Genomic DNA, 27,878 nt, shown 5'->3' with positions numbered 1-27,878 from the left:
AATTGAGTTGTTGCACAACAGGTTGAGTAACAGCCTAATAACAGGCTGTAAATCGCAGTTTGCTCTCGGGAGATTACAGATGTTAATAACAGATAATGACCCACAACTCACAAGCTGCTCCTCTCTCCCGCCCCTTTGATCCCTCTGCTCTGCCCCTCACCTTACCCAGCCCCCAGGACAGAGTGGAGCTGCAGGGAGACCCCCAAAATGTAAACCACCAGGTAACCCCCTAGCATCCTAGCACCATCACCCAGCAGAGCTGGGGTCTGACTGCCCAGCCCTGCCTACAGAAACGAGCCCCCACTAACCCCAACTTCTGCAGCTCCCTACCACCACCCATGCTGTCACCCCGCACCCCTCCAGAGAGCTGGTTTTGGGGTCCTTGGCTCCATGTGATGGTTCATGTGACCCATCTTTAGCGCTGGGAGCACAGGGAGCAGCAAAGCATCAGTGCATCCATGGCTGCGCTCCTGCAGCCTGGGGGTGCCGGCTGGGAGCTGGTGCAGGTCCTTGGGAGCTTGGGTGCCTGCAGGACTTGTGCAGGATGGCTGGGGCAGGCAGGGCTTGGCCAGACCCTGGGCATAAGTCTCCCCATCCCATGTCCTCCCTGCTGCAATCAACGCTGGGGTCTGGATCTCATACACACTCAGGGGCTGCTCTGGGGCTTGCTACCACCCCAGACAAGGCAAGACCAGAGCACATCACAATGCTGCAAGAGACTGTTGCACTGAGACAGGCACCTGCTTGCTGCAGCAGCAGCTGCCCAGGGGAGCTAACCACTGCAAAACCTCCTGGGGAGTTTTCCAAAGCTGTTCCCCTTCCCACATCCCATCTGCTGCCCCATCCCCTACCTGCCCCCCCTGACCCAAAGTCCCCTTCCCAAAATGGAGGCTGACCACCTGGATGCATCTCGACGTGACTTTCTGTCCTCCCTGGACGTGTGCACACACTACCTGCATCCTTCCTCCGGGATGCACACACTCCTGTGAGCCCCGGGGCAGCTGGGCAAGGTGTTGGCTGTGCAGGGCTTGGCTCAGCCCCAGGTGCTGCTCTGGGGTTGGGGACAGTCCCTAAAGGGCTCCCCCTCTCCCTGCCCGTGCACTGGCCAGGAGCAGGGGGATGGAGGGATCCTATGGGAGGGGTTGGGTGTGTATTGCCCCTAGAGATGGGGGGGAAGGGGGGAAAAAAGGCATGGAGGATGACTTTCTCCTGACCCTGTCCTGGGTCTGGCACCACCAAGCCAGGGCATGGCAATAGGGTAACAATGATGCAGCCTTTGCCATGGGGCATGAGGTCACTCCATCCCAAGGCCTAGGGGACATCCCCCATGGTGGCAGCCATCCCTGCCAGCATCCTCCCAGCACCCCGCAGGATCTGTGCCCATGACCACCGCTGTACGGAGGGCGCAGGGGCCAGCAGGAGCCATGGGACAGAGTGCAGGAGGAGTTGCCCAGCAGGCAGGGCAGATGAGGGCAGTGAGTCACCACCAGCTTTCCCTGCCCGGGGTGGGACTGCTGCAGCCACCCGGTGTCCCGTTGCGCTTGCTGGTTGCATCAGGCAGAACTAAGCTGTCGACAGGCATGGCAAAACCCACTCCCCTGCCCCAAGGGCTCCTTCCCCAGCACACGAGAAGCTCCTGGCCATGCCAGGAGCCCATCCCCATCTTCAGCAGGCCAGATCAGGCATGGGGCAGGCAGCAGTGGGGCCCCATCCCTTGTGCAGGCACCTGATGACCCCCACCTTGCTCCTTGCAAAAGGATGCAGACAGTTGGGGTGTTTTGGGTCCCCCTGAGGCTGGGCAGCCCCCCGTGCAAGCGTTCCTGCCACGCTGTGCATACCCAGACACTGTGTACACATCAGCGCCATATGGCAACAGTCCCTGGCACTGGCGCCACCAGCGGGGTACGGAGAAGGATGGGGAAGCAGGTGTGTTTGCCAGGAGGGGCAACTGCCGGCCAGGAGTTGTGGGCCAGTGCCCCAGACGGCGCCAAGCCAGTGCAGCCAGCACCACTGCGTAGGCGTCCTTGTGTCCCTCCAGGAGCACTGCGCCGTCCCTCCGGCGGACCTGGGACACTCCTGTAGGTGGACACTAGGAGAGCTGTAGCCAGGACCCCATCCAGACAGGGCTTGGTCTCCAGCACCTGCCTATGTCAAGGCTTATGCAGTGACCTGAGGGGGCTCTAGGGTCCTCCTGAGCAGGAGACATAGGGCCACCAGCCTGTGGTGTGGCAGCACCCAGCGCATCCCTCCAGATGCGGAGATGGCTCAGGTCTGTCCCACCTGCAGGTGCAGGGTGATGTCACCATGGGCAGTGGGGCAATGTCCTCTCCATACCCAGGAAAGGTGCTCTGAGGGGCCCCTGGGGGCTGCAGAGAGGATAGGCAAGGAGGGAAGTATGCCTCGGGGGATGCAGCAGCCACAGACAGGCCACGCTGGGGTGCTGGCTGTCCCACCCAGCCCAGCCTCCAGTGCCTGGCACCCCGTTAGGCGCATGCTGAGCTGCGCTCTCCCTGCCGGTACGTGGCACCGGGGCTGCCGGTCCTTTCCCTAAGGACGCAGCGGGATGAGGACAGTGCCACTCCCTGGTGCAGGGAATGTGGGCCAGGGCTGCCCCAGCCAGTTTCCTTTCGGATGTTGTTAGTAACTCCACACGTGAGTCACAGCGTTTGTGGGTGCTCCTGCCCTGCGCTGGCCCCATGGCACCCCTGGGCGGGCGGCGGGGGCTGTGGCCCCCCTCCCCAGCCTGTCCACAGCCACGTTCCTCCACAACCTGCATGGGAACAGAATCTCCTCCATGCAGCCCTGTGGGGAGGGAAACCTCAGCAGCGGAGTGCTGGAGAGGGCTACAGGCAAGGGTGCAGTGATGGCCCCATCCCAGCACCTGGGGAGGGCTGGTGGCCCTTCTCCATCCCTTCTCCTTGGGCTTCCCCACGTCCAGGGGCTCCCAGGAGCAGTGTGACAGCCACCCTGGCAGTGATGAAAGGTGGTGGAGGGGAGGTTTTGTGGCCGGGAGGCTGCTATAAGAGAGCCCGGGACCTTTGATATGCAGAAGCCTCGGGCCCCGCTGATTGCATCAGTGGGTTTAGTGCCCGAGCAGGCACCCAGCCCCCCCCCCAAACCCCGCTATCAGGAGTAGACAAGCTGCTAAAGGGCCCAGCTCCCATTTTAGATGCAAATGACCCTGCAATTGTGGACTTGGAGGGGAGAAGAATCCCAAAATCACCGACGGGTGGAAGCAGACTTGGCTGGAGACAAAAAGGTTCCCAGGCAGCTTGAGTGGCCCCGTAATCGTCCCATTGATGCCTCAGATGCAGGACATTGCTGCCTCAATACCTTCCCGGAACCAGCCCCTTTATGGGAAGTGCAGATTCCCGGAGGAATCTCCCACCATCACCACTGCCAGCCCGGGCTGCCCACATGTCCCCCTGCCTGCCACTAATGTCCTCAGGGCAGGAGGCTCCTGCTCCAGGGCTTGGAGCTTGGCTCTGCTCTCGGCTTTGAAGTGCATCAGATTGGGCTAATGGGGAGGTGCATCCACCAAACTCTCACCCAGGGGAACTGGGGGAGGTGATCCCTCATCCAGGGCAGGGGTGGTCTGCAGGAGGTGACCAGGTATGGCCAGAGCTCCGCCGGTGTCCCCCAAGCCCCAGCATGCCCTAAGCCCCTGTGCCTGCTGTGGCCCCATTTGCACCAGGTGAGCTGGAGCAGACTCACTGGGTCAAACCTGGATTTGGGTCACTTTAGGAGCATCCCAAGTGCTCTGAGTGAGGCTGGGCCACAGTCCCACTGGGATGTGGCAGCCCCTGACACCCTGGGGCAGCAAGGAAGGCTTTCGTCCTCCTCCCAGCATCATTCCAGTGCTACTCTACTGGCCCCAGGACATCTTGTGCCACCCAACATCCCCACCCCATACCTGTCCCCTAAGCTGCTCTGGCTCTTCCCTTGGGCAGAGGGTAGGAGCTGCCCACTGCCCCATGGCTCCTTACCCCCCACCCCTGGGGGGTAAGCCTGAGAGGGTAGGGTCCGCAAAGGGCTTGGTGTGGGGAGTGCCTGGGATGTGGGTCTGGGCACATGGTCCCTTGTCCACTGCCCCAGAGGCAGCCCAAAAACCAGCCCTGAAGAGCGCCCCAGCTCCATGGAGAGTTCCACAGCCCCACAGAGCCTCACTGCGGCCCCGCAGAAACTCCCCCTGCCCCCCAGCAGCCCCAGCCCCAGAGCAGAAGGAAGGATGTGGGGACATGCATGGGGGGCAGCAGTGGGACCAGGGTGGTCTTACAACTCTAAACATATGGAGATCCCCTCTTCAACACCCATGATTATCCCTACTCCATGGTGTGGGCTCAGCCATGCCTTGGGCCCCCTGCTCCAGCAGCCTCCTCACCCTCACATGTGCCATGAGTTCAGTCAGGCCTCATGCATTCCACATTTCTGTGAGGGGAGATGGCTTTAGGGCCATTGGTCCTGGGAAAATCCCCTGAGTCCCCAGTGCACAGGGTTCCGGGGGGGGCAGGAGAGACTGAACCGCATGGTGGGGAGCAGGGGACCTCGGGGGGTCCTGCACAGTGCCTCACAGTCACCGCCACTTTGCAAAACAAGGAGACAGGCGGTCAGGTGTGCAGGGCATGGCCTCCATGTCCGTCCCTGCAAAACCACACAGCTCCGCTTTGATGTAGGTGGAAAATTCCCTGTTTGGCCAGGAATCTGGGTGGCTGGGACTCTGACACCGGGTATGCTCAGTGAGGAATTAAAAGCGTGTTTTGTTGGAAAGATTTTTTCCTCTCCTGACTGGGGAGGTGACATCTGAACCTTATTTTCCTTTCTGCGCTGGGACATGTGCCAGTGGGGCTGCGTGGTCCCCGGGGAGTCACGGCACACTGCGCCTGCGCTGAGCCCCTTGCTGGCACGTGGGAGGTAGCGGCAGAGCGGGACTGAGGCGTGGCAGGGAAGATGGAGCTGGGGAAAATGGAGGCCGCTAGAGGTTGGGTTTGGGCTTGGGGCTGTTTGCCTGTAGCCTGAACACGCGCCGAGGTTGGGCAGGGAGCCGGCTCGGCTGTGGATTTTAAAGTAGCACCTCATCTGCCAAGGACCCTCCTACTCTGCCACGGGCTGGGTGGATCCTGGCCCCGCTGTGCACCTTGTGCTGCTGGCGAAGTGCTGCACGCCTGGCCGGCTCCGCTCCAGCGCCGCAGCCACTGCGGGGCCGGGAGGCAGGGAGGGGTGTGCTGGCTGCTCCTGCCTCACGCCCGGCTGTGGCCGTGCAACAGCTCAGCTCAGGGACAAGCAGCCAACGGCCACCCCCGGACACTGTCTGGCTGGGGGACACTTATCCCCAGGCATCCTCTGGGCAGGTTGCTGGGCTCCAGCCCCAGCAGCACAGTGTGCTGGAGCAGGTGGAGAGGAGCATCCCCATCTCCCAGCATCGCCCCCCGCAGCTGGGGGTCCCAGGGATCCTTCACCTCAGAGTGGTGGTCTCTGCTTTGGGACCACACTCATGGGATGGCAGTACCCCTTCTACCTGCTTCCTACAGAGCTTAGGACATGAGCAAATGGGGGTTGCCACACCAGGGTCACCCAGTGAGAGAGGAGGAGAGTGGGGTGTTCGTGCTGGGACTGGGAAACCTCAGGCTTCCCCCTAATTCCTCCCCTAGGGCACTTCCCTGCTACTTCACCGCTTGCAAATGGCAACCAGGTCCCCTTGGAAGCAAAACCTTGTGAGAGCCTCCCCTCCCAGGAACCTGCCACCCCGCCAGCCTTGCAGAAAGCTCAGGGATTGAAGGCTGTGACAAGGATCTTCCTCCATCTTTTCGGATGCAGGTGCCACCCTGGGGGACATGGGCAGCCAGGCACAGACTCTGCCAGAGCTGTGGCTCTCACTCAACCGGCTGTGGCTCTGCCAGTGCTGCACACATGTGGGTGAGCTTGTGAGCTTCCTGGGGATCATGCTCATGGCACGAAGCTTCAAAACTTGATCGTTGCTCTGAGGCAGCCCCTCTCCATCCCCAGAAATGGCTGCAGCCCCAGTGAAATGGAGGGCAGGATTTGGGCTCTGGGTCTGCAGCAATCCTTCTTCATCCCTCTCCTGCCTGCCTGAATTTATCTCTGTCCATCCTTGGACCAAAAGCACCCAGAGGTTCCCTCCATCCCTGCTGTCCCCACCACTCCCAGTGCATGCTGGCACCACCAGTACTGCTAGGGTAGGTGAAGCAGCCAGTTCTCTCCAAGTGACTCATGCTGAAATACATGACGTTCACCATATTTCAGGACTTTTGGCTTGGATGAGAAAAACATCAGGGCGTAAGAAAGTTTCTTTGCGAGCTGCTCTTAAAACACTGGAGGGGCTTCTCCCACTTGGTCACACTCTACTTTCTTGGGAGAAAAGTAGCATTTTTAATAAAAAATTCTTTTGATTGTTTATAACGTGGAAAACAGACAATTAAGAAAAATGTTTTCTCTTATGTTTTGTTTTATTAAAATAACCCAGAAGACCATCCCAGTCCATCCCAAACAGCTCCCAGCTGCACGCAGTGAGCAGCAAGTGCGTGGCCCTGCAGCCGGACATGCTGCCTTTGCCACCTCCTCCCTCTGCCCAGGCCCCTCTGGCCAAGCCTTCATGTAGGGGGGTCAGGGAGCCACGTGGCTGCTGTGCCTGGTTGCCACCTGCCTGCGGGTCCGTGCCACAGCCATACTGGGCAATGCTGCCTGTCCCGGCGCGGCTCTCCCGGCAGCTCAGCATGGTTTCACTGCTGCGTTTGCTCGCAGGGTTATCTGCTCCGGAGCTGGTGTTGGTTTTGGCACACAGCGCCGGGACCACACCTACTATTTAAATACCACAGCCAAGGGCTCGGAGGGGGAAAAAAAAAAAAAGAGAAAGAAAGAAAACGAATATGAAGTATTTGTTGCGGTTTGGAGATACACACACACATGCACACACAACACAAACACACCAGCCTGGCTCCGGGTCACTGGCAGCCGAGGAAGGAAGACTCCAGCTAAGATTGTCTTCAAAACCACGCTGGCGGCAGAGTCTGCTGAAGGGAAACCCTTTGGGCCAAAATTAGCCCCTGCCGCATGCCAAGCTGGAGCCTGCTCTCTCCTGGGCTGGGGAAGCCGGGGCAGCCCTGGGGCGCAGCTGGGGCCAGGGAGCTGTGCCAGCCCTTCCCGGGTGGCTGCCCTCCCGCTGGGCTGTGAAAAGCTGGGAAAAGAGTGCCAGGGATGGAAATCCCCAGGGAGGCCGCCCTCATGGGGATGGGAGGGTTTTCACTTCGCAGCACCCTGGAATAGCAGGTCCTGTCCTAGAAATGCCCAGCGGGGCGGCAGCACTCGCAGAGGGGCCAGGGTGGCTAGGGACAGAGATGGGCAGCACTGCCGCTCAGTGCTGGCATGGCATAAATGGGCACCCAGCAGCTAAGGATGGGCTGGGGCTGGAAAAGAGGAGGATGGGTGTCCCATGGGAGCAGGTGGCTCTGGCTTGGGACCCCCCTTGGGAAGGGGGGGACATCCAGGATGGGCTTGGTGACACTGTGACCCTGCCAGTGGGGCTGGCATCATGGTGGATGGGAAGCGGTGCCATTTACCCCCTGTCCCTCCCCAGTTCACTCCACTGGGGCAGGTCCCACTGCCCCCTTCCCCGGTGTTGCCCCTGGTGAGGTGGCTGCTGGTGTGAAGCCACAGCAAGGTAGCCCAAGGGGCGCTGGGCCACGCAGCGAGGCCTGCCGAGGTGGCTGGAGCAGGTGGATTACCGGCACCTTCCTTTCCCCAGGCTCCTTCCCAGAGAAGTTTTCCCGATGATCTCACTGGATGCACATTCTAAATTGTTTGGTTGATTGTTTCATCATCGGAGGTGAATTAAAGAGAAGGCGAGTTCCTGTTGCCCCGCTCTGAACCCCTTCACTGCCAGAGCCCCAGAACAAAGGGAGGAATTGGGCTTGGGCTAGGCCAGCTTGTATTCCCATTTGATTATTTCCAACAAGGGAGCAAATCTATTTTGGAGCTGGTATTCCCAGGGGATGAGCTCACCAGTGCAGCACATGAGCAGGGTTAGGGAAAAAAGAAATAATAATACAGCCTTTTGTAACGTGTTGCAAACCCATTTACTACCAGTGAGGCTGGGTAATTACATGCCACTTCCTGAAGCAGAATGAAGCAGCTTTATGTAACGCCAGCGCGAAGGGGATTGCTCCCGACGCGGGGCGGCCGCTGCTCCTGCCGGGTGCTGCTGCACGTGTCGCAGGCGGGACGATGCACTTTCGCAGGCTGTGTGTGTACAACTGCACCGCGGCATCCGCGCGCGGCCAGCTGCGAGCCGGGCCGTCATCCCGTGCTGGAGTGTGTGGCCTCGGTGCAGCGTGTGTCCCAGGGGCGTGGGACGGCGGTGGGGCAGCTTTTCTGTGCAATGTTCTATGGTGTGTGATTTACACCAGCGAGGTGGCTGCGGGCAGAGAGCTGCATAGGAGGAATAACAAAATCAGACGTCTCAGAAAACAGCCTTCACACAGAGCAGGACAGCTCCCCAGCTCCCTGCTTGTCCTGCTGTTCCCTGGGCTGTCCTCTGCTGCCTCACACCAGAGCTGTGTCCCCATGGGTGCCAGTGACTCATGGCACAGCCCGTTCCCTCAGCCCCACGCCACAGCTCCCATCGGAAAGCTGTTCCCCCACCGGGGCGGCAGTGCCCCGTGTACCGTGGCCACATCGCTGCCCACCCTCTGGGGCCAGCCGGGCTTTCTCTGGGCTGGGAAACAGCATGGACCTGCACGGACCAAGGCTGACCAGCGCTGGGCTTGGCACCTGCACTTTCCCTGCCTTTGTGCACGGACAAGGGAGGTTTTCCCTACCTGCTGAGAGTCCGAGTTCATTGGAGGCTGAATACCTTAGAGTATTGCTGGGGAGGAGGGATGGAGGCTTCTCAGAAAAGAGTGGTGGAGATTTTTACCTGGATTATTTGAAACATTTGTAGTTGAATTGCTCATACATGATGTACAGGTATCAATCCTCAATGCATATGAGAAGGGCTCTAACGTGCATATCCCCTGTGCTGTGCAGCCGTACCACAACGCCCATCGCGGAACTCCCCATGCAACCTGCTGGTACTGCATGTTGGGGCTTTTTTTTTTAAAGGTTAAACCAGAGATGTTGGGAAAAATATCCTGTGTTCCTCCCGGCCTCCCCTGTTTCTCACAAGGAACCAGAAAACAGCAATTCCTCCTTCTACCCCTGGAGATGCTGGGGTGGCACAGGTCTTCTCCAGTGCTGTTGGAGGCGGCAGCCAAAGCAAACGGCTCCCACGGCCGCGGTCCAGACCCAGCTGCTCTGGCTGGGGCCGGGGTGGCTCGTCAGAGCAGGGGGCAGGATGCGGCCCTGGGCTGGCACGTGAGCGCACGCGTTCGCACGTGAGGCTGCTGCTGCGAGGGCTGGCCGGATGCCTGGAGCACGTCGCGCTGCTGATGGAGGCTGCGACGTGCGCTATGGGTTGAGACATCTCTCAGCAGTGTGCAGGGTGCGATGTCCCCTTCGAGCTGGGGGATACCCTGTCCATCGTGGTGCTGGACCCTGTGGCTCTGTGCAGAGCCTGGTGCTTTCAGTTTTCCTGTACCAGTGAAAGTTAAGCAGTGGAGGAAAAACGTTGCTGTGTGTTATAGAGGAAGAGAGGTAAAAAGGGCAGGAAATTTGCACCATGTCCATTTCCCTTTGGCCCCTGGCCGCTGCTCATTCCGGATTCGGGATTTGCGTAGGCAGAGTTAAAAATAACAGGGGTATATAAAGAAGGACGGAGAGGGCTGCACTGGCCCTGCAGCCACCGGGGCACAGCCAGGCAGCAGGCAGAGATCAAAGCAGGATGCAGTCCAGGCAGTGTGGTGGGGCCGGGAGTGCGTGTGGGGTCTGGGGGTACCGCGGTGCCATCGTGCTGCCGCGCCGGGGGTTGGGGTGCTCAGCTCTGCTGGCTCGGCAGCTTCCCTGAGCGGGCAGCTGGGCAGCACCCGTGGGAGATGGGGCCATATATGTTCCTGTTGGCAAAGATGTCACCCCTGAGCCCTGTTCCTCCGAAGCGTTTACTCTATGGTGACATTCACCAGGAGGGACCTCACCTGGCTCCCCTGGCTGGAGAGCTGTGTGGGGAGCCTGAATGTGGCCTCCAGCCAGAGCACCCCATCCCGGGGCTGATCTCCCTGCCTCCCTGAGCCCCCGGCAGCCCCAGTCCTCAGCTGTGCATCCCGGAGCTCCCCGGGCCCAGGGCAGGCAGGGCGGACACAGCAGCTCTCTCGGCCGGTGCAAACGAATCTGCCCTCTGTGCCCTGATAACATTGTGTTTGTTGCAGAGCGGGAAGAGCCTGTCAGCACACGATAAGAGCAGATGACTTTACTCTGGACCTGCTCCGGATTGAATTATGCTTTAATTTCATTTTCGGTTCCTCTTTTCTTTTCAGGAGGGGAAGGGGACTTGGGGGGGTGCAGGCAGGTCTGGAGGCTCCCGGACTCTTCTCCAGACAGGCCAGCCCTGCGCAGAGGGGAGGACAGAGAGTAAAACCCAGACAGATCTGCTTTCTGCTCGCAGGGACGTAACCCCAGAGCGTCACAGCAGCCCAGAGTGTCCTGCTGTGTGAGTCCCCACAGCATCTCTCGATGGGGTCTCCTGCAAACCTTTTGGGGCTCAGGTTTTGCCTCCCACTGAAGTAGAAGCTCTCTGGGCTGTGATGCCATGGCTGCTGTTGGAAGGGCTCCATAGTTCCCACTGGTGAGGGGGCACTGGAGATGCCCCGAAGAGGAGTCCCCAGGTTCACTCCAGGCCCCCAGCTCCAGCTGAGGGAGCACAGGGCGGGATGCGGTGCTGGCGTTTTTCAGTCTGTGGTGTTTTTGTAGGGTAAGGGACTCCTCTGGGCCTCCTGGGGGGCCTGCCAGGCAAGCTGAGCACTGATGCCATCTCCAGCATGCCACCGGGCATCACCCCCCTGCCCACCCCACGTGTGCTGTGTGCCGTGGGGAGGGTGCTGCGGTGCCGTGGCAGTGTTGGCAGGGCTGCGGATGCTCTCACCTTGATGGAGCCACCTCTGACACACCACTATGGGCATGGCATTCTCCCCCGCTGCTAGATGTGCCAAGAGCAGGGATAACCATTAACCCTTTCCTCTTTGGCCATCGCCTGGGCGGACGGCCCTTCCCACCCTCTGTTTGCTCTCCCGCCGGGACGCCGTTTGATCTCCTGGGATGCCAGCAACTTTACAGCCTGCTGTAGTGGCGTGGGAGATAATCTTCGTTTCCTAAATGGGCCTCTGTCAACAGTGGGCTGTACACACACCGGCTCGGCTGCTCCTGCTCGCCTCCTTCTTGGCTTGGAGGAGGCTTCTGCGGTGGAGGGGATGGCAGAGCTGTGGCGGGGACCCCCCCGTGCTCACCCTGCAGCTCACAGCAGGCAAACCACTCCCGTGCCACCCTCCCCGGCTCCCTGCGTGGTCAGCGCTGGCAGCGCTTGTGTTGGTGTGGTGCCTGGTGTGGTGCTGTTCTCCTCCGCTCTGACCCTCCCACCATAGCATCAGTAATAAGAGTTTCCTGGGGAATATCCCACATTTGCCAGAAATACTGGCTGTAAAAACGAACCCAATCTGCTGGCAACGCCTCTCTTAAAATAAGCCAGGACTGCATGGGTGCAGACGCCAAAACTGCTTGGAAAAGGGGAAAACCAAGTGGAATTATTGTTTGTCTTCTGTGGCATCTGCTCTCACTTATCTATACAAGTTTGGGGCAGGAACTGCCTTGCTATTAATTATTATTTGGCCAAGAAGCAAATAATGGGATTAACCGGTGACTTAAATAAGCTACTCTGGGGGCCAGGCTAAAAGGGATTTCGAGTGATGCCCACATGCTTCTTTGCCACTTCAGAGGTGATTTTTTCTGAGGAAGAACTTTGCAGCCCGTGTGTTTCGACCCGGCGGGTGGCATTAATAAACCCGCTCCCTCGCCGGCAGCTGGGCATGCGGGGCCCAGGCAGCAACCCAGCGTGTGCTCTGGAAACCAGGGCAGGGATTCTTGGTAAAAGGGGGAAGATTTGAATCGTTGTTGTTCTACCGGATTACTGAAATAATTTATTGCAATGCTCCACCCTTATAATTAAAGCACGGTGATGAAAGCAACTGGTAGAGTAGCTTTGGATCCAGAAGCGGCGTGTGCGTGTGTGTGCGCGCACCTCACCTTTGCTGTTTATATTTGTTTTTTTTTTAAATTGACTCCTTGCTTCTGAATAGCACAGGCAGCAGCCCCAGTTCTTAGAAAGGTATCTGGGGATGGAAAGCCCCAGAAAGCAGGGAGACAGGCTCCAGGAGATAAGGGCCATTGCTTCTTGACAAGCGCAACAGTAGCAGGGCCATTCCTGGTACTGGCTGGATGGGGGCCAAGCGGAGGAGGTCTTGCTACGAGCTGGACAGGGTGACAGAGAGTCCCTGGGGAGGCCTGCCCAGCGCCCCGGGTCTCTGTGCCATGTCCTGACTCGCCGGTACGGAGTGGGGTACCTGGGTGTCTCCTGTGAGGTGGGACATCCCAGTCCCCTCATGTCTCCCACTGTGGGAAGTCCCTGGGTGGACAGCACTGTTCCGGGGGTCTGTGGGGCGGGCAGGGTCGGCCAGCCAGCCTGTAGCCCCATGGCAGAGCAGTCAGAGGCTCATCTGCGGTGCCGATCCCCAGGCAGGGCAGACAAACGTCCTGCAGGGGCTGTGGGGCGAGATGAGGCGATGCAGGCAGGGTGCCAGCCCCCCGGCAGGGTCTGTGGGGCAGTTATCTCGGCTCGCACACACACCCTGTGCGCAGACAGATGGGAGCTGGTGCGCTCTGGGCTGCTGATTGCCTCACCGACAACACCGGCGCGGGGGACGCGGCCTCACAGGCTCTGTTACATGAAACGAGTGGTGTGGGGACACCGGGGCTCAGCCACCCCGGCCCAGCACCCCTTGCGATGGCACCTTTGCTCGCTGATGTGCTCGGCTTCCCCCACGGCTCACCAGCCGGCGTAACCCTGCTCCAGAGCTCCCCGGCACGCTGGCATGCGACACGGCCACTGCCCCTGCCGCATTCGGGGCAGGGTGCCGGGGGACCCCCGGCTCTGCGATCTACAGCCCCCCCTCCCCGCTCGCAGAGTGGGGCAAGGCGTCAGGGCACCGCTGCCCCCCGCTCACGTCGTGGGGACGGGCAGGAGGGACCCCGGGCTTTGCGATCCGCACCGGCACCCGTGTCCCTTCTACCGCGGCGGGGGAGGGCGCGGGGACCCCCGCCACGCCGCCCCGGCGGGCACGGGGAGCGCCGTCGGGGCAGGGGGGGGCCGCCGACCCCCGGGGCAGCCCCTGGAGAGGGGGCGTGGCTCTGGCAACAGGTGAGCCAATGGGAGGCGGCGGCGGTGAATATCAATGCAGGCCGGGCCAATGGGGGCGCAGCCATGCTGTTAACAGCTTAGGGGCGCGGGGCGGCGCAGAGCAGCGCTGCCGCCGCCGCGGGGAGCGGTGCCGGGCTCCGCGCACCGCGCTCCCCCAGCCCGCCCCGGCCCCGGTTCTCCCGCCCGGCCCGCCATGGCGGCGGCCGTGGACGAGAGCACCCTGCCCTCTATCTCCACGTTCGCCAACCTGTTGCCGTTAGAGGAGCGGCCCGCCGACATGCTTCACGTAAGCACCGGGGAAGGGGCGGCAAGGGGGGGGTACGGGGGCAGAGCGTCCCGGGCTGGGGCTCAGCCCGGTTGGGGGGGGCGGGCCCCCCCTCCCGCCGTCGGAGGGCACCCCGGGGGCGGTGCAGCCGGAGCGGTGCCGACCCGTCGGACGGGTTGGGGGGAGCCGCCGCCCCGAGCCGGAGGTGTGGGCCGCGGTGCCCGAGCGGCGGGCGCCGGCGCAACCGTGGCTCCGCCGGTCCTGACGCCCCTCTTCCCCGCAGAGGATGCTGCAGCAGGACGGCGCCGCCGTCAAGCGGGAGGAGGACGACTTGGGCAAGTTCGTGGACTTGGACTTCATCCTGGCGCACACCAGCAGCGGCGGGCAGGGGCCGCCCGGCCCCGGCCCCAACTACCCCCTGCCCGAGACCCCCGAGAGCTGCGGCACCACCTATGACAGCGACGGCTCCTACCCCACACCGGGCAAGTTCCCGGCGCCTTACCCCGAGGGCCAGGGCCACAGCTACGTGGCCGAGCTGCTCACCCCGGATCTGCCCGGCCACTGCGACCTGCAACGGAGGGAGTACACGGAGCTGCGGGTGCCCGGCGGGCCCCCCCCCCACCACCACCCCCATCACCACGCGCCCCTGCACCCGGCCCTGGCCCGCCCGCTGCCCCTGGACCCCGCGCAGCCCTTCGGGCCCCGTATCAAGAAGGAGCAGCCGGAGGAGCGCGCCTGCATGCTGGGGCTGCCCACCGCCGAGTACCTGGGGCCGGGCGGCGGCGAGCACAAGCCACGCGTGGCGCCGGGTCCCGGGTCGGGGCCAGTGCCGGGGCCGCCGCTGCCCTACCCGGGTTTCGCCCACGGCCGCCTGGGGCCCCCTGAGGAGCCGCTGCCTGGCGCCGACCCCCACCTCCTGGCCGACCTGCCGCCCCACTACGCCGTGGCCCCGCACCGCTACGCGCCCCACTTCGCCCCCCAGCCGCCGCCGCCGCAGTTTCATGGACACTTCAGTGTTTTCAGGGAGCCCCTGAAGGGGCCGGGCCCGGCAGGGCTGCCCGGGCTGCTGGTCACGCCGCCCAACTCCCCGGTGCTGGAGTACTTCCCGGCCGGGGCCCCCCCCGAGGACTGCAAGCCCAAGCGCGGCCGCCGGTCGTGGGCGCGGAAGCGGACGGCCACGCACAACTGTGAATACCCGGGCTGCGGCAAGACCTACACCAAGAGCTCCCACCTCAAGGCGCACATGCGGACCCACACGGGTAAGGGTGCGAGGGGGGATGTGCAAAGGGTCCTGGGTGGGGGACCGGGGCGCCCGGTGACACCCGCAAGCCCGCTCTGGAGGGGTGCCAGGGGAGGTGGCACCGGGGGCACACGGAGAAGAGCCCTGCCGCCAGTCTGGGGGGGCACCCAGAGGGACCCCGCAGCCGGCACAGGGCTGCATGGAGGGGTCCTGTGTATGGGGCAGGGTGCAAGTGGGGGTGCCCTCGGGAGGACCCCCATGGTGGGGCCGGGCAGGGGCACACGGGGACCAAGGCACACAGTGAGACCACCACCATGACTCCTGGCCTCGGGACCCAGGGTGCCTGAAGGAGCAGGGTGTGTGTGGGGGGGCACATGGATAAGCCCCCCAGCTGGGCTGGGGGTGAACGGAGAGGGGAGACAGACTGGGGGTTGTGTGTAGTGAGACCCCTGGCAGAGCTGGGACAGGGCACATAGTGCGGCCACACGGCCGGGATGGGCAGGGGAGCACCCACAGTTTGGAGTGGGGTCGGTGCACATGGAGGGGACACTGCAGTGGGGCGGGGGTGCCCAGAGGATGGGCCCCATGCAGGGCACATGGGACAGCAGAGCACATTGGGAAGGGCAGGGAGACAGGGGCAGAAGAAAAGGTGGGTCAAACAGAGGTGCTCAGGGGATCCCTCCCGAAAAGGGGCTGCTGGGCAGGGGAGCACTGGGGTGAAGGCATAGGGAGGATGGGGACCTGCAAGCCCACTGACACCCCCTCTTCTTCTCTGCAGGTGAGAAGCCCTACCACTGCACCTGGGAAGGCTGTGGCTGGAAATTTGCCCGTTCCGATGAGCTGACCCGCCACTACCGCAAGCACACGGGGCACCGGCCCTTCCAGTGCCACCTCTGCGAGCGGGCTTTCTCCCGCTCTGACCACCTTGCCCTGCACATGAAGCGGCACATGTGAGCGCCGGGCCACGGCCGGACTTGGTGTCCCCAGAGCCAGCTCACGGTGTAAATAGCGTCGGGCCGGGGACGGCACTGGGAAGCAGCCCAGCCGCCCAGCCCTCCCCGCTTGTAGTTGATAACTAGTTTTCTCCTCCTGCCCCTGCTGTGAGAGCTGGGCCCAGCTGAGTGGTGGGGAAGGGCTGCTTTGGGGTGTAGATGGGGAGCAAAGCTGCAAGAAGTGTCTCCAGCCTCTGCCCAGGCATCACCACTCAGCTCCCTGTACCTGGAGGGTCCCCCCCCAGCCAGGCACCTGGTGAGTGGCGGGGGGGCTGGTGCAGCAGGGATCTGTCCCCAAAGCTCCTGGCTTGTATTTGGCATCAGCTTAACCTTCTCCCCTCAAATCCTGGCACCCACCTGGCTCCAGAGACTGTAGTGGCTGACTCTGACCAGGTTTTGGCTGGAGACCTGTGCCCACTGGGTGCATGGGTCACGGCACTGGGAAGTGGGTTGCTGGTCTTCTCAGTTGTGGCTATCAGAAGAAGCCTTCCGACCCAAAATCCCAGAGTGGATGGGGCGAGGGTGGGACCTGACTGGGTTGTGGCTATAAAGGTTTGCAGGGGTGGGCAGCGCAGTGTCATCTTCCACAGGGAGTGGGGACGCTCCTGTTGCTAGCTTGGGACCCTGCCAGGCAGTTCAGTCCTGGCTGTTCCCACAGTTTTCTGCTCAGGAGCCTAACATGGCTCTCCTGGCTCTTTGTCTGCTTTCATTTGTCTTGTTCTTCCCCTCAGGATGATACCAGGTACTGCTGCAGCTGCCTTCCCCATGCTGCTTTTTAAATTTAGTATGTAAAGGATAGCGAGTCCAGCTATGAATGCCCGGGTCTCTGCTATACTTGAAACTTTCGTAGAGGGAAAAAGAAAAGAGAACTCAGAAGAAAATGAGTCTTTTTATGTGCAGCTTCTGCAAAGCAAGTTGTAAATTAAACAAAGCAGTAATATATAATGTTTCTGTTTTTTAATATATTTTTTTCTTCCAGCTGGGAACACAGATGAGTCTCGGCTTTGGGAAGTGCACTGTTCCCGTCTGTGTATATTGTTAATTAACATTTCTCTGCTTGGGCACGTTAGGTCTCTTGCACTCCGAAATGTTACTTTTCTTTATATGCAAACTGTTGAAATATTGTGATCTGCTGTATAATAAATAAACAAGATGTAAACATGAAAGAGCCAGGAGAGTTTACTTTAAAGCTCTCTTCTAAGAGGAGAGGGTGAGGCTGGGCTTGCTTGTCAGTAAATATTTACATCGATGTTCATTTCTGCTTAAGTTAGCTGTGGAGGATCGATGGGGAACGCCCAAGCCTCGGCATCTGAGCAGCATCTCCTGTGCAACAGCTCTTGAGTCACACCACTTCCCTGTGCCTCAGTTTCCCTAATCTGCAGATGGGGCAATTGCGGCACCGGGATGGCGTGACTGGTCCTGCGGTGAGTCATCCCCGAGGGGAACGGCAGCCGAAACCGTACCAGGAGCCTTGCCTGTCCTGTCTTCCCGAGCGGTCCTGTCCCGCTGTCCCCCGCAGCGGGAGCTCTGTGGCACCGGCCTTGTGGTCACAACCGGGAGGTTTGTGGCAGCTGCCCGGTCCTGTGTGCTGTCCCTGCTGCCTTCCTGGGGGTGGCCCAGCAGCTTGGCGGGGTTCAGGTGCTGAGGTTTCCCTGCGTTAATAGGTGGTGACTCAGCACAAGTGTGCTGGCAGGTCCTGAGTTCAGCAAGCAGGTCTGGCTCCATCCCTCCCTCCCTCCCACGGCTGATTACCCGTGATGCACGCATCCCTCTGAAGGCCGGGGCTTGTCCGGACCTGACACCATGCTGGCAGCGCAGGGAGCGTGCCGTATGGGCTGTGCAGTGCCCTGGCCCAGGGTGGTGGTGGTGGCTTTCTCCTTCCGTGCTTGCTGCCGCAACCTCCGGCGGCTGGCCAGGGCTGGGGGATGCCCTGGGGCTCCTTGCCCCGCAAGCGGAAATGGGATGTAGCTCTGCTGCCAGCGTGGGCTGGGCTGATCCCGCTCCTTCCCTGTTTCCTGCTTGCAGCTGGGGAGAGTCAGGCTGGACAAAGAGATGGGAATGGTAGAGCGGGCTGATGTCCCCTTGAGGGGTGGCTAGTGGGGTTGGGCTCAGTGGCTGGCACTCAGCTTTGGGGTCTGCCCTGAGCGGGTACAAAAGCATGGGTGTCTCCAGGCAGAGTGACAGCAGCTTGGGATGTCATGTCCTGCCTGCAGGCCTGGGCATGGGACCATGGGACTGCATCCACAAGTGTCACAGATCCACCAGGCTCAATCACTTGTCCTTTCCACAGCTGCCTCCACCCTCTGCTTGCCCCACTTTCTGAGAGGTGCCTGCATGGGGGTGACTGTGCCGGGACACAAGTGACCTGTGATGGGCTACCGGGCGTGTCTCGCTCCTGGGACCCCCGGTACCCAAGGGTGAGGGTCCACTGGTGGGGTGGCTGGAGCAAAACTGCTGCCTCTTCCCCAGAAACTTGTTCAAAATGTCACATGGAGGGAGAGGGAGAGGGAAAGGTGTGGGCTGTTTGAATTAGCGATGAGTCAGGCTGGCAAAGCCAGATGGGGAGAGAGTGCGTGCCTGCGTGTTTGTGTGCGTATAAGTAATCTCTGGCTTTGTGTTTTTATTATGATTATTATTTTTATTTCCAGGGGAACGATGAATTTCTCCAACCATCCCGTCCCACTGGAAAGGCTGGCTCTACTGTCCTGTCCTCTCTAGGCATCCTGGGAGCCGGAGTGACGGTCCGCGGCTGTTTTGAGGTTCAGCTCTGAGATCAGAGCACAAACCAGTTCTTCCTCGCCTTTCATCATCTCTGCACTAGGGCGGGAACGAGGTCCGGCTCTGCTGCTGCTGACTTACACGGAGGCGAGAGCAGGGGAAGGCTCTTTGGCTCCTTCTCCGGGCAGAGCTGGTCCAGGTTTGCTCCCCCAGGCCTGGGGCAAGGCACTCCTTCAGGCGCAGGATGGAGCACGGCGGTCGCATGGACTGGCATGGCTGGGAACCTCACTTGGGTGAGGAGTGGCTGTAGTGGAAAAGGCAATTACGGTTAATTTGTTGTTAATAAAAAACACCCTCTTCCAATTGCCTGGGCCAAGATGCACTCTCCGTTGGAGGAGGGAGCCCAGTCCTGTCCCCAGCAAAACCTGCCCTGCAAAGTGATGAGGGCAGCAAGAAAACAGTACTGAGGAAGGGCTGGGGCGCAATCCCTGCCTGCGGTCTGTGCACCCACGGTCAGCTGGAAAGTCCTTTGGCCTGTCCCGGCAGGGGTATGCAGGGATCCAAAACAGGCCAGTCAACCGAGTGGGACCCTGCTTTGCAGGAGATGTGGCACTAGCAGTGTGTCCTGTGCCGTGGCTGTGCCGGAGAGGGGAGGGAGATGCTCTGGAGAAACGAGGCTGGTGCCTGAAGAGCTGATTTACCCACATACAACCCCTGGGTCCGTGGCTGGCACAGCCTGGGGCAGGTCCTGGTGTCCTGGATCACATCCTGGGCTGCTGCAGGGAAAGCTGGCCAGCAGGGCAATGCCACAGTGCCCACACCACCGTGCCCACACCAGGGGCCATGCAGACCCTGCTCTGGGCCATATGTCCCCCCACCAGCCTGGCCTTCCTTTCCGCCCTTGGTTACCTCCTGGCAAAAAGGCCCCCAGGAACCATAGTGGTGGGTGATGCTGAGGTCCCTGACCCCCCTGCAAACCTTAAGGCACAGCCCTGTGGCTTTGGGGTGCAGCTGAACTGGCACAGCTGGGAGGCAAGCAGGGAAGGGAAGGAGCAAGGCATGGAGAAACACCTCCTAGCAGAGGGGTGAGTCATGGCCACAGCATGGCCTGGCACCACACAGTCACCTGCCAGCAGGAGTGGGGCCCTGGGGGTTTTATAGCTGGAGGAGGGGCAAAAGAGCAGCTCGGGTGGGTTTCTGTCCTCTGGGAATGACCCAGCTCATGGGGATCCCCTGTGCTGCAGCCAACAGGTCCCACAGAGCTGGCCCAGGGTTGCGGGGCCATGGGGAGAAAGGGAGTTGCAGCTCTGGGAGGGGTCCTTGACCAGGGCTCGACCCTGGGGTTGCTGCGGTCCACCGGGACAGCATGGAGCTGGGGAGGGGTGAGGGTGCTGGAGCTGGGACACAGCCTGGGTGCTCTGGGGTTGGAGGGATGGTTTGGAGGTGCTTGGAGGGGCTGACCCAGACCTTTCCTTGCCTCAACATGAGGTGGGAGCTTGGGTCCCCAGGGCTGATGTGTCCCTGCTGAAGGATGCTCCCAGGGCTGGTGTCCTCTCTCCCAGTGGGTCAGTGGGAAATGTCCCATCGCTGCCACAAGGGGAAGGTCCAGCAGCCTGCCCCTGCGTCCCCACCGCTTGGGGTGGGCCAGGCGCCGTGATAACGGGGCTGTGGTTGTCACCGCACCCTTAGGAAACATTTGGCTTCAGGCACCTGAACCCACGGGGAAGCGATAACTCGCTGGCTTGCTCGCCCTACCTGGACCCACACCTGGTGCTATCATGCCTTAGTCACACACCGAGAGTTTTTCTACTGCTGGGCCCCAGATAACCTCCTCCCACCCCACTGGCCGCAGTGTTTGCACTTGTCCTCCTCCGCTGGTGCCAGGCCGGGAGACACGCACACCTTGAGCCCTGGGCTGGAGGCACGCACACCTCTGGCCTGGAGCCACCTTTGGCCATGCCTGGCAGCTGGGGCATGGGCAAAGGGCATGAAGCACATCCTTCCCCCAGGACCCTGGTGTGGGCAGGCAGCTGGCCCAGAGGGGTCCAGCGCTGCCTTCCTGTCAGGGCTAAATGTGGGGGGACATCCCTCCCACAGCTTCTGGCTGGCAGTGAGGTCACCCAGGCTTGGTATCCTGTGCCCACAGGATGGCAGGAGGTGGATGATGAGGTTGCAGTGACAGGAGAGTGATGCTGGCTGTTGCTGTGGCCCCGCCAAAGCCCCGGGGTACAGAAGCACTGGGCTCCCCAGTATTGTTGGCTTTCCCTGACCCGCTGTATTGCCTGGGCTCTCCCCGTGCCCTGGCAAGGTAGGACCCTGGTGCTTCGGGGAGGTGACAAACCTGGGCGTGTGTCCCTGTACAGGACTCTCAAGGATGGACAAGGTGTGTGCAGGCTGACCAACGTCTCCAGCTGTGTCCCTTTGCTCTTTGAAGGCTGTGCAAACTCAGGGATGCAGCAGCTGCTGTCCAGAAGCAACATCTCTGGGTCCCTTTGAAGGCAGTGCTAATTGCTCCATTGGTAATCAGTTTAGCAGAAGCACCCAGCTAATGTGTTTCGATAGCAGGTCCATACAGCTCCAGGTGGGACACAGCCCCACAGTGACACCCATGCTCACAGAGGTGCGGGGGAAGCAGGATGTTAATGCAACCCACAATCTCCACCTTTTATGAGGTTAAAAAGCTGCTACTCTGGGTAGACGAGCTCAAAACCTGCTGTGGACTTTGTTGAAGAGGAGTTGATCACCCTTCACTGGGGCAGAGCTTGGGCTGAGTCCTGCTGGGATAGGGTTGGAAGCCAGGCTTGAGCAGGTCAGGCCTAAAAGCAGGGGATATAATCAAAACCCAAGGACACTGAATGACCACCTGTCCCTGGATTTTATTTTGGGACTGATTGTGTTTTCTCTAAGTACTGTTTAATACATGAACACACTGTGAATGACCTGCCAGTGAGGTGCAAAAGGAGAGGCCCTCTTCCTCTGGTCTTACAAAGCTCTCCCTGGAGTAGTAGTGCCTGGCTTGCCAGGCAGGCAGAGCAGGGGTGAGACTGCAAAGGCAGGGCCGGGAAAGCCCTGTCTCCCTCTGCAGACCCACCTTGTGGGAGCATGGACCCCACCTCCAGGCCAGACATGGCAAGAGAGCAAGGAAAAGTGCTAGAAATGATTAAGGAATGGCCACATGCGCTGGTGGGGGAAGGACTCGGGCGGATGTGGCAGAGCTGAGAGCAAATGGACAGGACAGGAGAAACCTCGGGATCAGTTCTTCTGTTGTAGGAGGAAGAGCCAAGAAGCCATACCTGGCAGCGTAGGAGGGGGCGGAAGGGGTTAAATGATTCCTGGGAACAACAGATGACACTCTGAGGGTATCACCAGTTCCCATTGGGGCATACTGGTGCTGGCTGGGCCCTGGTGTGGCGGTGATGTGCCAGTCCCCGTGGGAAGGGATCGCCAGTGGGATGGGAACAGCCTGGCTGGTATTGAGGGGCTGCATGCAGGAGTCACCCCGATGCAGTGGGGTTCATCTCATCTTGGGACTGCTGCACAGGAGAAGAGAACTTTACAGGGATACCCCTTCCCCTGGGCTATCTGAGGTGGCTGGCAGATCCTTGTGAATCTCTGTGCCCCATGCTGAAACCTTCTGCTTCGGACAAACCTCTGCCAGGCAGCCTTGCTCCTGCCTCGATGCAGCGGGAAGGTGATTTCTCGAAGTCGCTCCTGGCCCCACACTGCTGTTTCCTCCCCCTTCCCCATTCCCCCCTCTCTTTCCTCCCACAGGGAAGAGGAAACAGGACAGTCCTATTAATAAAACTTTCACTGCCGGCTGCCTGTGGCCTCAGTAAGTGCTGCAGCCCTGGAGCGCTTCAGGAGGGTCTTCTTGCCAAGTGTGAAAGCGAGGAGCATACGTTTTGTAAAACGAAACCCGGATGGGCAGCCTGAACGTGCCACAGGGTGCAGCACCCGCCTGGCAGGTGGCCACCTGGCACAGCCGGCTTGCCACTGGTGAGGCCGCGGGCTGGCGGGGAGAGTGGGACGGTGCGACAGCCGGGAGCGCGAGCAGACAGGAAAACTCCTTATGAGCTCTGTGGGGAACTGGGGTCAGCCCCAAGACCCCCGGGATAGCCGGGCTCTGTAGCGGGCTGCCCTCTGCCATCGTGCCGGGCAGGAGGTGGGGTGGGGGCGGTCTCCCCAGCCCTGCCCCACAGCCCCGGTGTGCCCGGCCGAGGCAGAGCCCAGCGACCCATCACCAAAGCCCCGGGCGAAAGGGCATCCCCGGCTTGTCGCCTCGGGCAGCTGGGAGGTGGGAGCGCCCTGGAAGGCCCCGGGCGCCCTGCAGCCCCCTGCTGCCGCTGCCGGGGCGACCGCGGGCCGGGCTGAGATGGGGGACGGCTCCAGGCCGAGCACGGCTGTGCTGCCACCTCCTGGCGCGGGAGCGCCTCCCGCCTGCAGCGGGCTCTCCGCCCTGAGCGGGGGAGGAGGCAGGTCGGCCCCGAGCGGCTTCGGGTGCTGCCGCTGGGCCCCGGGGGAGGCGGCGCCGCGCCCGCAGCGGCCGCGACCTGCCGGGGAGGGGGCGCGGGGGCGCGAACCCGCGACCCACACCCCTTCTCCCCCCCCCCCCCCCCCTTCCCGCGTGCGGTGCGTCCCCCAAAGGGCTCCGGGCGCTTCCGGCCGCCTCTTGGCGGGAGCGGAAGTGGCGCTGCCCGGGTCGCGGTGTTGGTGGCACCGTCCCGGTGGCTGCGGAGCCGGCGCCGGTGGGTGAGCGCGGGACCGGCTCGGCTCGGGGCTGCTGTGTCCCCCCGGCGGCGCCGCGTCCCGCCTGTCCTCCCGTGGACTTTCCGGGATCCCGTAGCGGGGCTCCGGGCCGCAGGCTCGGCCTGCGTGGCCCCCGTGACCGGCTGGGTACAAGGCCCCGTTGCTGGGCCTGGAGGGGGGTGGGGAAGCGGCTGAGGGCGTTGTGTGTATATGTAGATATACCCGTGCGTGTGTGTATATATATGCGTGTACGTATGTAGATATACGTGTATATAATATATATACCAACGCGCACATGTGTGTTTGTGTGTGCATGGGATAGCCCCCGCGGGAGGTGCACGTTAACCCTGGCCCCCTGGTTTCCCTCCGCCCAGAGCTGGAGGGGACGGACAGGACGGCGACAGAGAAGGCCAGCGGGCAGGCGGAGAGATGGCGACGGGGGCAGACGTGCGGGATATCCTGGAGCTGGGCGGTGTAGAGTCGGAGAACACGGGCACCATCAACAAAAAGGATATCATCAACTCGGACAAGGTGAACTGTGGTGCCCCGAGGGGCTGCTGCTTGATTTCTAGGCACTGCCTGACCTTGCATGTGGTGTCTGGGGTGAATATTGGAACAAAGATGGAATAAAGCATGGTCCTACCATAGTCTGCTTAATTTCAGGCTTCCTAGGAGTATCTGGAAATGCCTGGAGGGCCCCACTCTTGGGTTCCTGGTGTTCTTAGTTAACTGCACTGTGGCATTTGGGGAGGTATTTAAACTGGAGCTGTGTAAGTGTTGCCCTGGTGAGCACGGCCTGGCCCCAGGACCTTTTCAGCTGTTTTTAAAATGTAGATTTTATGGTGTAAGTGTGAAGTGTGTTTACCGTCTAGCCCCCAAGCAGATGGAAATAATATAACGCAGTCCCATTTTGGAAGGGAAAAATGTTGTCTGGCTTGATTGAACAGTAAATGTCTTCAAACCTGTGCGGGGAAGGTGTATGGCTGGGGTTTGGGAGAACTGGGATGTGCTGCCTGTGGGAATGCGGGCAAATTAGTAAGCTCCGTTAAGGACATATGCCGTCATGTGCTGCGTTCTGTGAGTAGTATGCTACAGTACGTTGTTGCTTTCAACATGTTGTATTTTCAATTCCGGCGAGGTCTTGGCTGTCCCATGCTTTGCAAGGTGTTGGGAAGGTCAATTCATGAGTAGTTGTGAGATGTGGAGGTGCTTGGAAATGAGCTGGGGGAGATAAAATCCTCAGGAGCTCTCTGGTACAGAGATGGTCTGATTTGAAGTAAAGCCTGTATATTTGTTTGGGAAAAAACAAACCAAAACAAACCCAAACATACACAACCACCCCATCCCTGAAAGTACTTTCTGACTGTCTTTGTTTGCCTCCACTGAAATGTTTGTTTCTGAAGAGAAGCACAGTGGTTTCATGACTGCCTTGCTGGGGATAGAACACACAGTATAATAGGTGTAATGGAAAATTGGTGAGTTTTAGTAATTTAAAGGCTGAAATGTTAAAACCACTAGTTATCAGCTGTGTGGTGAATAGTGTGTCTGGTGAGCAGCTCATTGGTTGGATTCAGCCTGCAATGTTGCACCACTCAGTGATGGGAGTTACGAGTTCTTTGATTTAGATGCGTTTGTTAGCTAGCAGAGAGCTAAAGAAGTACTGGTGTCTTGTCTTTCTTTTGGAGCAGAGAATAAGACAGGCTTCTTCTCAAATTTACTGTAATAGAGAGGAAGGGGAGGTGCTGTGACAGGTTTTGAGAGGAGTGCAGGAGGCCACCTGCGACCGTGAGTGAAATGTTCTGAATTTCTACAAAGTACAGAAACTAAATCAAACCAAAGGTATAAGCCATTATCGCATGGAGAGCACAAAATTGCTAATAACAGTGCAGCACTTGCTCAGGAAATAGATCTGTTCTCAATTAGAAAAGAAACAGATTGATGTCTTTAAATCACAAGAGAACTGTGAAGTACTTTCCAGTCCATTAGTGACTGAGAATGTTAAAATAAAAATTACTAGACATAAAAACATTTAAATCAGCAGGACCAAGTAATTTGTTCTCAACTCCTAAAAGAACTGCCTGAGCTGATCTCTGGCCTGCTGATATTAACTTTTAATAAATCTGGGAAATCTGGGGGAATTCCAGAAGCCTGTGTTCAAACAGGGTGTGTGGTGACCTGTGGGTAAGCGCCTCGGTTGGCCTTGCATCGCTCCTGGGCAAAGTGATGGACATGCTAGGAGAAAGGTGTTTGATTAAGAGTGAAAAGGTGCTAATGTAATGAATGTCTGTCATGAAGTTTTATGGAAAGTAGTTGTAGTCCAAGCTGATAGATTATTATTTTTTTTTAATGGGATTTTGAATTTGCTTGATAAAGGTGACTGTGTGGATTTAATAAAATTTATGATACAGTGTTAGTTTTACTACTGGAAAACATTCTGATTTAAAAGTTGGTAGCAATATGGTAAACAAGTACTTAAAAGTAGTGACATGGCTAGTAGTTATAAAGATGCTACAATTAGACCAAATGCTCTGGACTACTCAGTAAACTTGGCCCACTTAAGTGTACCTTGTCAATGTGGCTGTTGCTGCATCTACCTGAATCCAAAGCTGATTATTTTATAAACTTGTATATGTGATATGAGGTGGACTGTGTCTTGGAAACCATCAGTTCTGACAAGGTTTTAAGGGCCAGATTTGAGTTGTCTACGCTGAATTCCTAGTGTGGAGAAACTATGTAAAAAAAAATTCTTTGCTGTTTAAATGGGAGAGTGGAGGCGGGAACAGGGGTTTACTTTTGTAGGTGATACCGGTAGTTTTGGTGTGGGGCTACTACAAAGAGTTGATCACAACTGGTAAAAACTGAAGTTGCTGCAAAACAAAGCGACAAAAACTAAGAGAGGTTGGGAAGTTATTTCTTATTATCTTCTCTAAAAAATCGAGAATCACTTAATTAAATGCATTAATACCTACATGTGAGGACAGTGCTTACCTAGTAAAAAAAGCCTTAGTGCACCAGCCCCTGAAAGCTACAGCCAGATGCTCAACTTGGAATTTAAGCGTGTGTTATCAGCAACAGCAAGTGTCTGAGTTCTGGTGAGTGCTATCACTGAAAGTGGGCACATTTTGTCTGTCCTCCACCAGGAACAGACACTTTCCTGGAGAAAGTCAAGGTGTCTAAAACCAGATAAAAGTGAAAACCATCACAGGGCGCCAGGTTATGTAGTTTAATGTTCCCTTGGGTATTGCTCCTTCTGAAATGCAATTCTTTTGTTTCAGAAAAAATCCAAGAAATCTTCAGAGACATTGACGTTTAAGAGGCCGGAAGGAATGCACCGAGAAGTTTATGCACTCCTCTACTCTGACAAGAAGTAAGAGCTTATGGTCATCTGTGCGGGTTGTGGGGTAGCCTGGGCCTTTGGTGGCAGGGCAGCATCCTCTTGAAACCATGGGCAGTCTCACTTCCCAGATTGATCCCCCTTTGCGCTTGGCCCATGCTTGTGCCCTTCTCTCTTAGGCAGTCATGGACAGTGTCTGTCTTCTCTCTTCTAAATTTGAGGGGCTTGCTCTGTGTAGGAGATGAATTGGGTACAGGCACAAAAGTCTGGTGCAGACAAGGCAGTGTTCTTACTCTTCTGTATCTAATTCTCTTTTATTCACAACTGGGAATAGCACCTGCTTTTATTTCTGCAAAAAGAGTTCTGCTGCAGCCTGTATTTAGGTTGTTATGGATTGTGCCGTCACCTCAGAGGTCTGATGCATAGTTTGCTTTCCAGATGGTTCTGTTCAGACCCATCCATGCTGTGTATTCTATCCTCTGGTGCGGGAAGCACTGCAGTCTGGGAAGTGCAAACCCTGGAATAAAGCTTAAACTCAGTTTTCCCACCCTAAACATTGTGGTGGCAGGTCCCACTCTCAATCTGAAATCTCTTTGGGTTTGTCCTGGGCTACTTCTTGCTTCTTGTCAGCTAGTGCTTTTCTCCACCACAGGGATGCACCTCCACTGCTGCCAAGTGATACAACTCAGGGTTATCGAACAGTCAAAGCAAAACTGGGGTCCAAGAAAGTCCGGCCTTGGAAGTGGATGCCTTTCACCAACCCAGCGAGAAAAGATGGAGCGATGTTCTACCACTGGAGGAGAGCAGCAGAGGAAGGGAAGGACTACCCTTTTGCCAGGTTCAATAAAGTAAGTGGAAGCACTTTCAAACAAAGTATATAAATAGCAGCTGGAAAATACCCTTCGGTCAGCTTCTTGAATGTACAGACAGGAAGTTGGTTCTTTCAACAAGTGAAGGCTGAGTTAGATTTGGCAATTGCATTTTAAACTGCAGCATGGCTTGCAGCCATGTGACCACAGACTATGATGTCTCTTAAATCATTCAAGCTAAGTGGGCTCAGTATGTGGTCAGAGCTTGTCAGACCCCCCTGTGTTTCAGGTGTGCAGTCACTGATTTGGTAAGGAGACACTCTGCCATCTAATTCAGTTCCTAACCAACATCCTCCCCCTGATTACAGGCTCTGGGTAGTAAAAGAGTCTATTCTGAGTGAGACATTAAAGTCATAAGTCTTG

The 27,878-nt window shown here is 58.8% G+C and overlaps 2 protein-coding genes and 1 long non-coding RNA gene across 8 annotated transcripts in view; 2 read left to right on the top strand and 1 right to left on the bottom strand.

The window, feature by feature from the left end:
- Nucleotides 1-6,445: 6,445 nt before the first annotated feature.
- LOC141946816 (uncharacterized) lies at nt 6,446-7,632 on the bottom strand. The gene is made up of 2 exons (XR_012629940.1): nt 6,945-7,632; nt 6,446-6,840 (listed from the first exon to the last, which is right to left on the bottom strand). It is a non-coding gene; the product is annotated as an uncharacterized LOC141946816 (long non-coding RNA).
- A 5,181-nt stretch (nt 7,633-12,813) lies between these two features.
- Nucleotides 12,814-17,014, top strand: LOC141946451 (Krueppel-like factor 2). Its single transcript, XM_074876215.1, has 3 exons — nt 12,814-13,637; nt 13,900-14,875; nt 15,635-17,014. Exons 1-3 carry the CDS (start codon nt 13,545-13,547, stop codon nt 15,808-15,810), a joined length of 1,245 nt encoding a protein of 414 aa, XP_074732316.1. The 5' UTR covers nt 12,814-13,544; the 3' UTR covers nt 15,811-17,014.
- Nucleotides 17,015-23,251: 6,237 nt separating this feature from the next.
- The window catches only part of DMAP1 (DNA methyltransferase 1 associated protein 1), a 33,938-nt gene continuing 29,311 nt past the window's right edge, over nt 23,252-27,878 (top strand). Inside the window, exons 1-4 of one of the 6 annotated variants that reach the window (XM_074876228.1) lie at nt 23,252-23,311; nt 23,635-23,843; nt 26,588-26,679; nt 27,299-27,494. In XM_074876228.1, the coding sequence (XP_074732329.1) occupies nt 23,742-23,843; nt 26,588-26,679; nt 27,299-27,494 (390 nt within the window). In that variant the 5' untranslated portion in view covers nt 23,252-23,311; nt 23,635-23,741. Of the gene's footprint in view, nt 23,316-23,471; nt 23,844-26,587; nt 26,680-27,298; nt 27,495-27,878 lie in introns of those variants that run through there. The other 5 variants (XM_074876229.1, XM_074876230.1, XM_074876232.1 and 2 more) reach the window with 5 other exon arrangements.

This window comes from Strix uralensis, chromosome 8 (genome assembly GCF_047716275.1).
Source record: "Strix uralensis isolate ZFMK-TIS-50842 chromosome 8, bStrUra1, whole genome shotgun sequence".
Lineage (NCBI taxonomy): Eukaryota > Metazoa > Chordata > Aves > Strigiformes > Strigidae > Strix > Strix uralensis.
The sequence above is the reverse complement of the archived record's forward strand: the minus strand, read 5'-3'. Positions and strand labels throughout refer to the sequence as shown.

Excerpts from the sequence above, each read along its gene's own strand:
- LOC141946451 (XM_074876215.1), top strand. The coding sequence starts at position 13,545 with ATGGCGGCGGCCGTGGACGAGAGCACCCTGCCCTCTATCTCCACGTTC. Across the intron at positions 13,638-13,899 it reads GGCCCGCCGACATGCTTCAC|AGGATGCTGCAGCAGGACGG; the intron begins GTAAGCACCGGG and ends TCTTCCCCGCAG. Across the intron at positions 14,876-15,634 it reads GCACATGCGGACCCACACGG|GTGAGAAGCCCTACCACTGC; the intron begins GTAAGGGTGCGA and ends TCTTCTCTGCAG.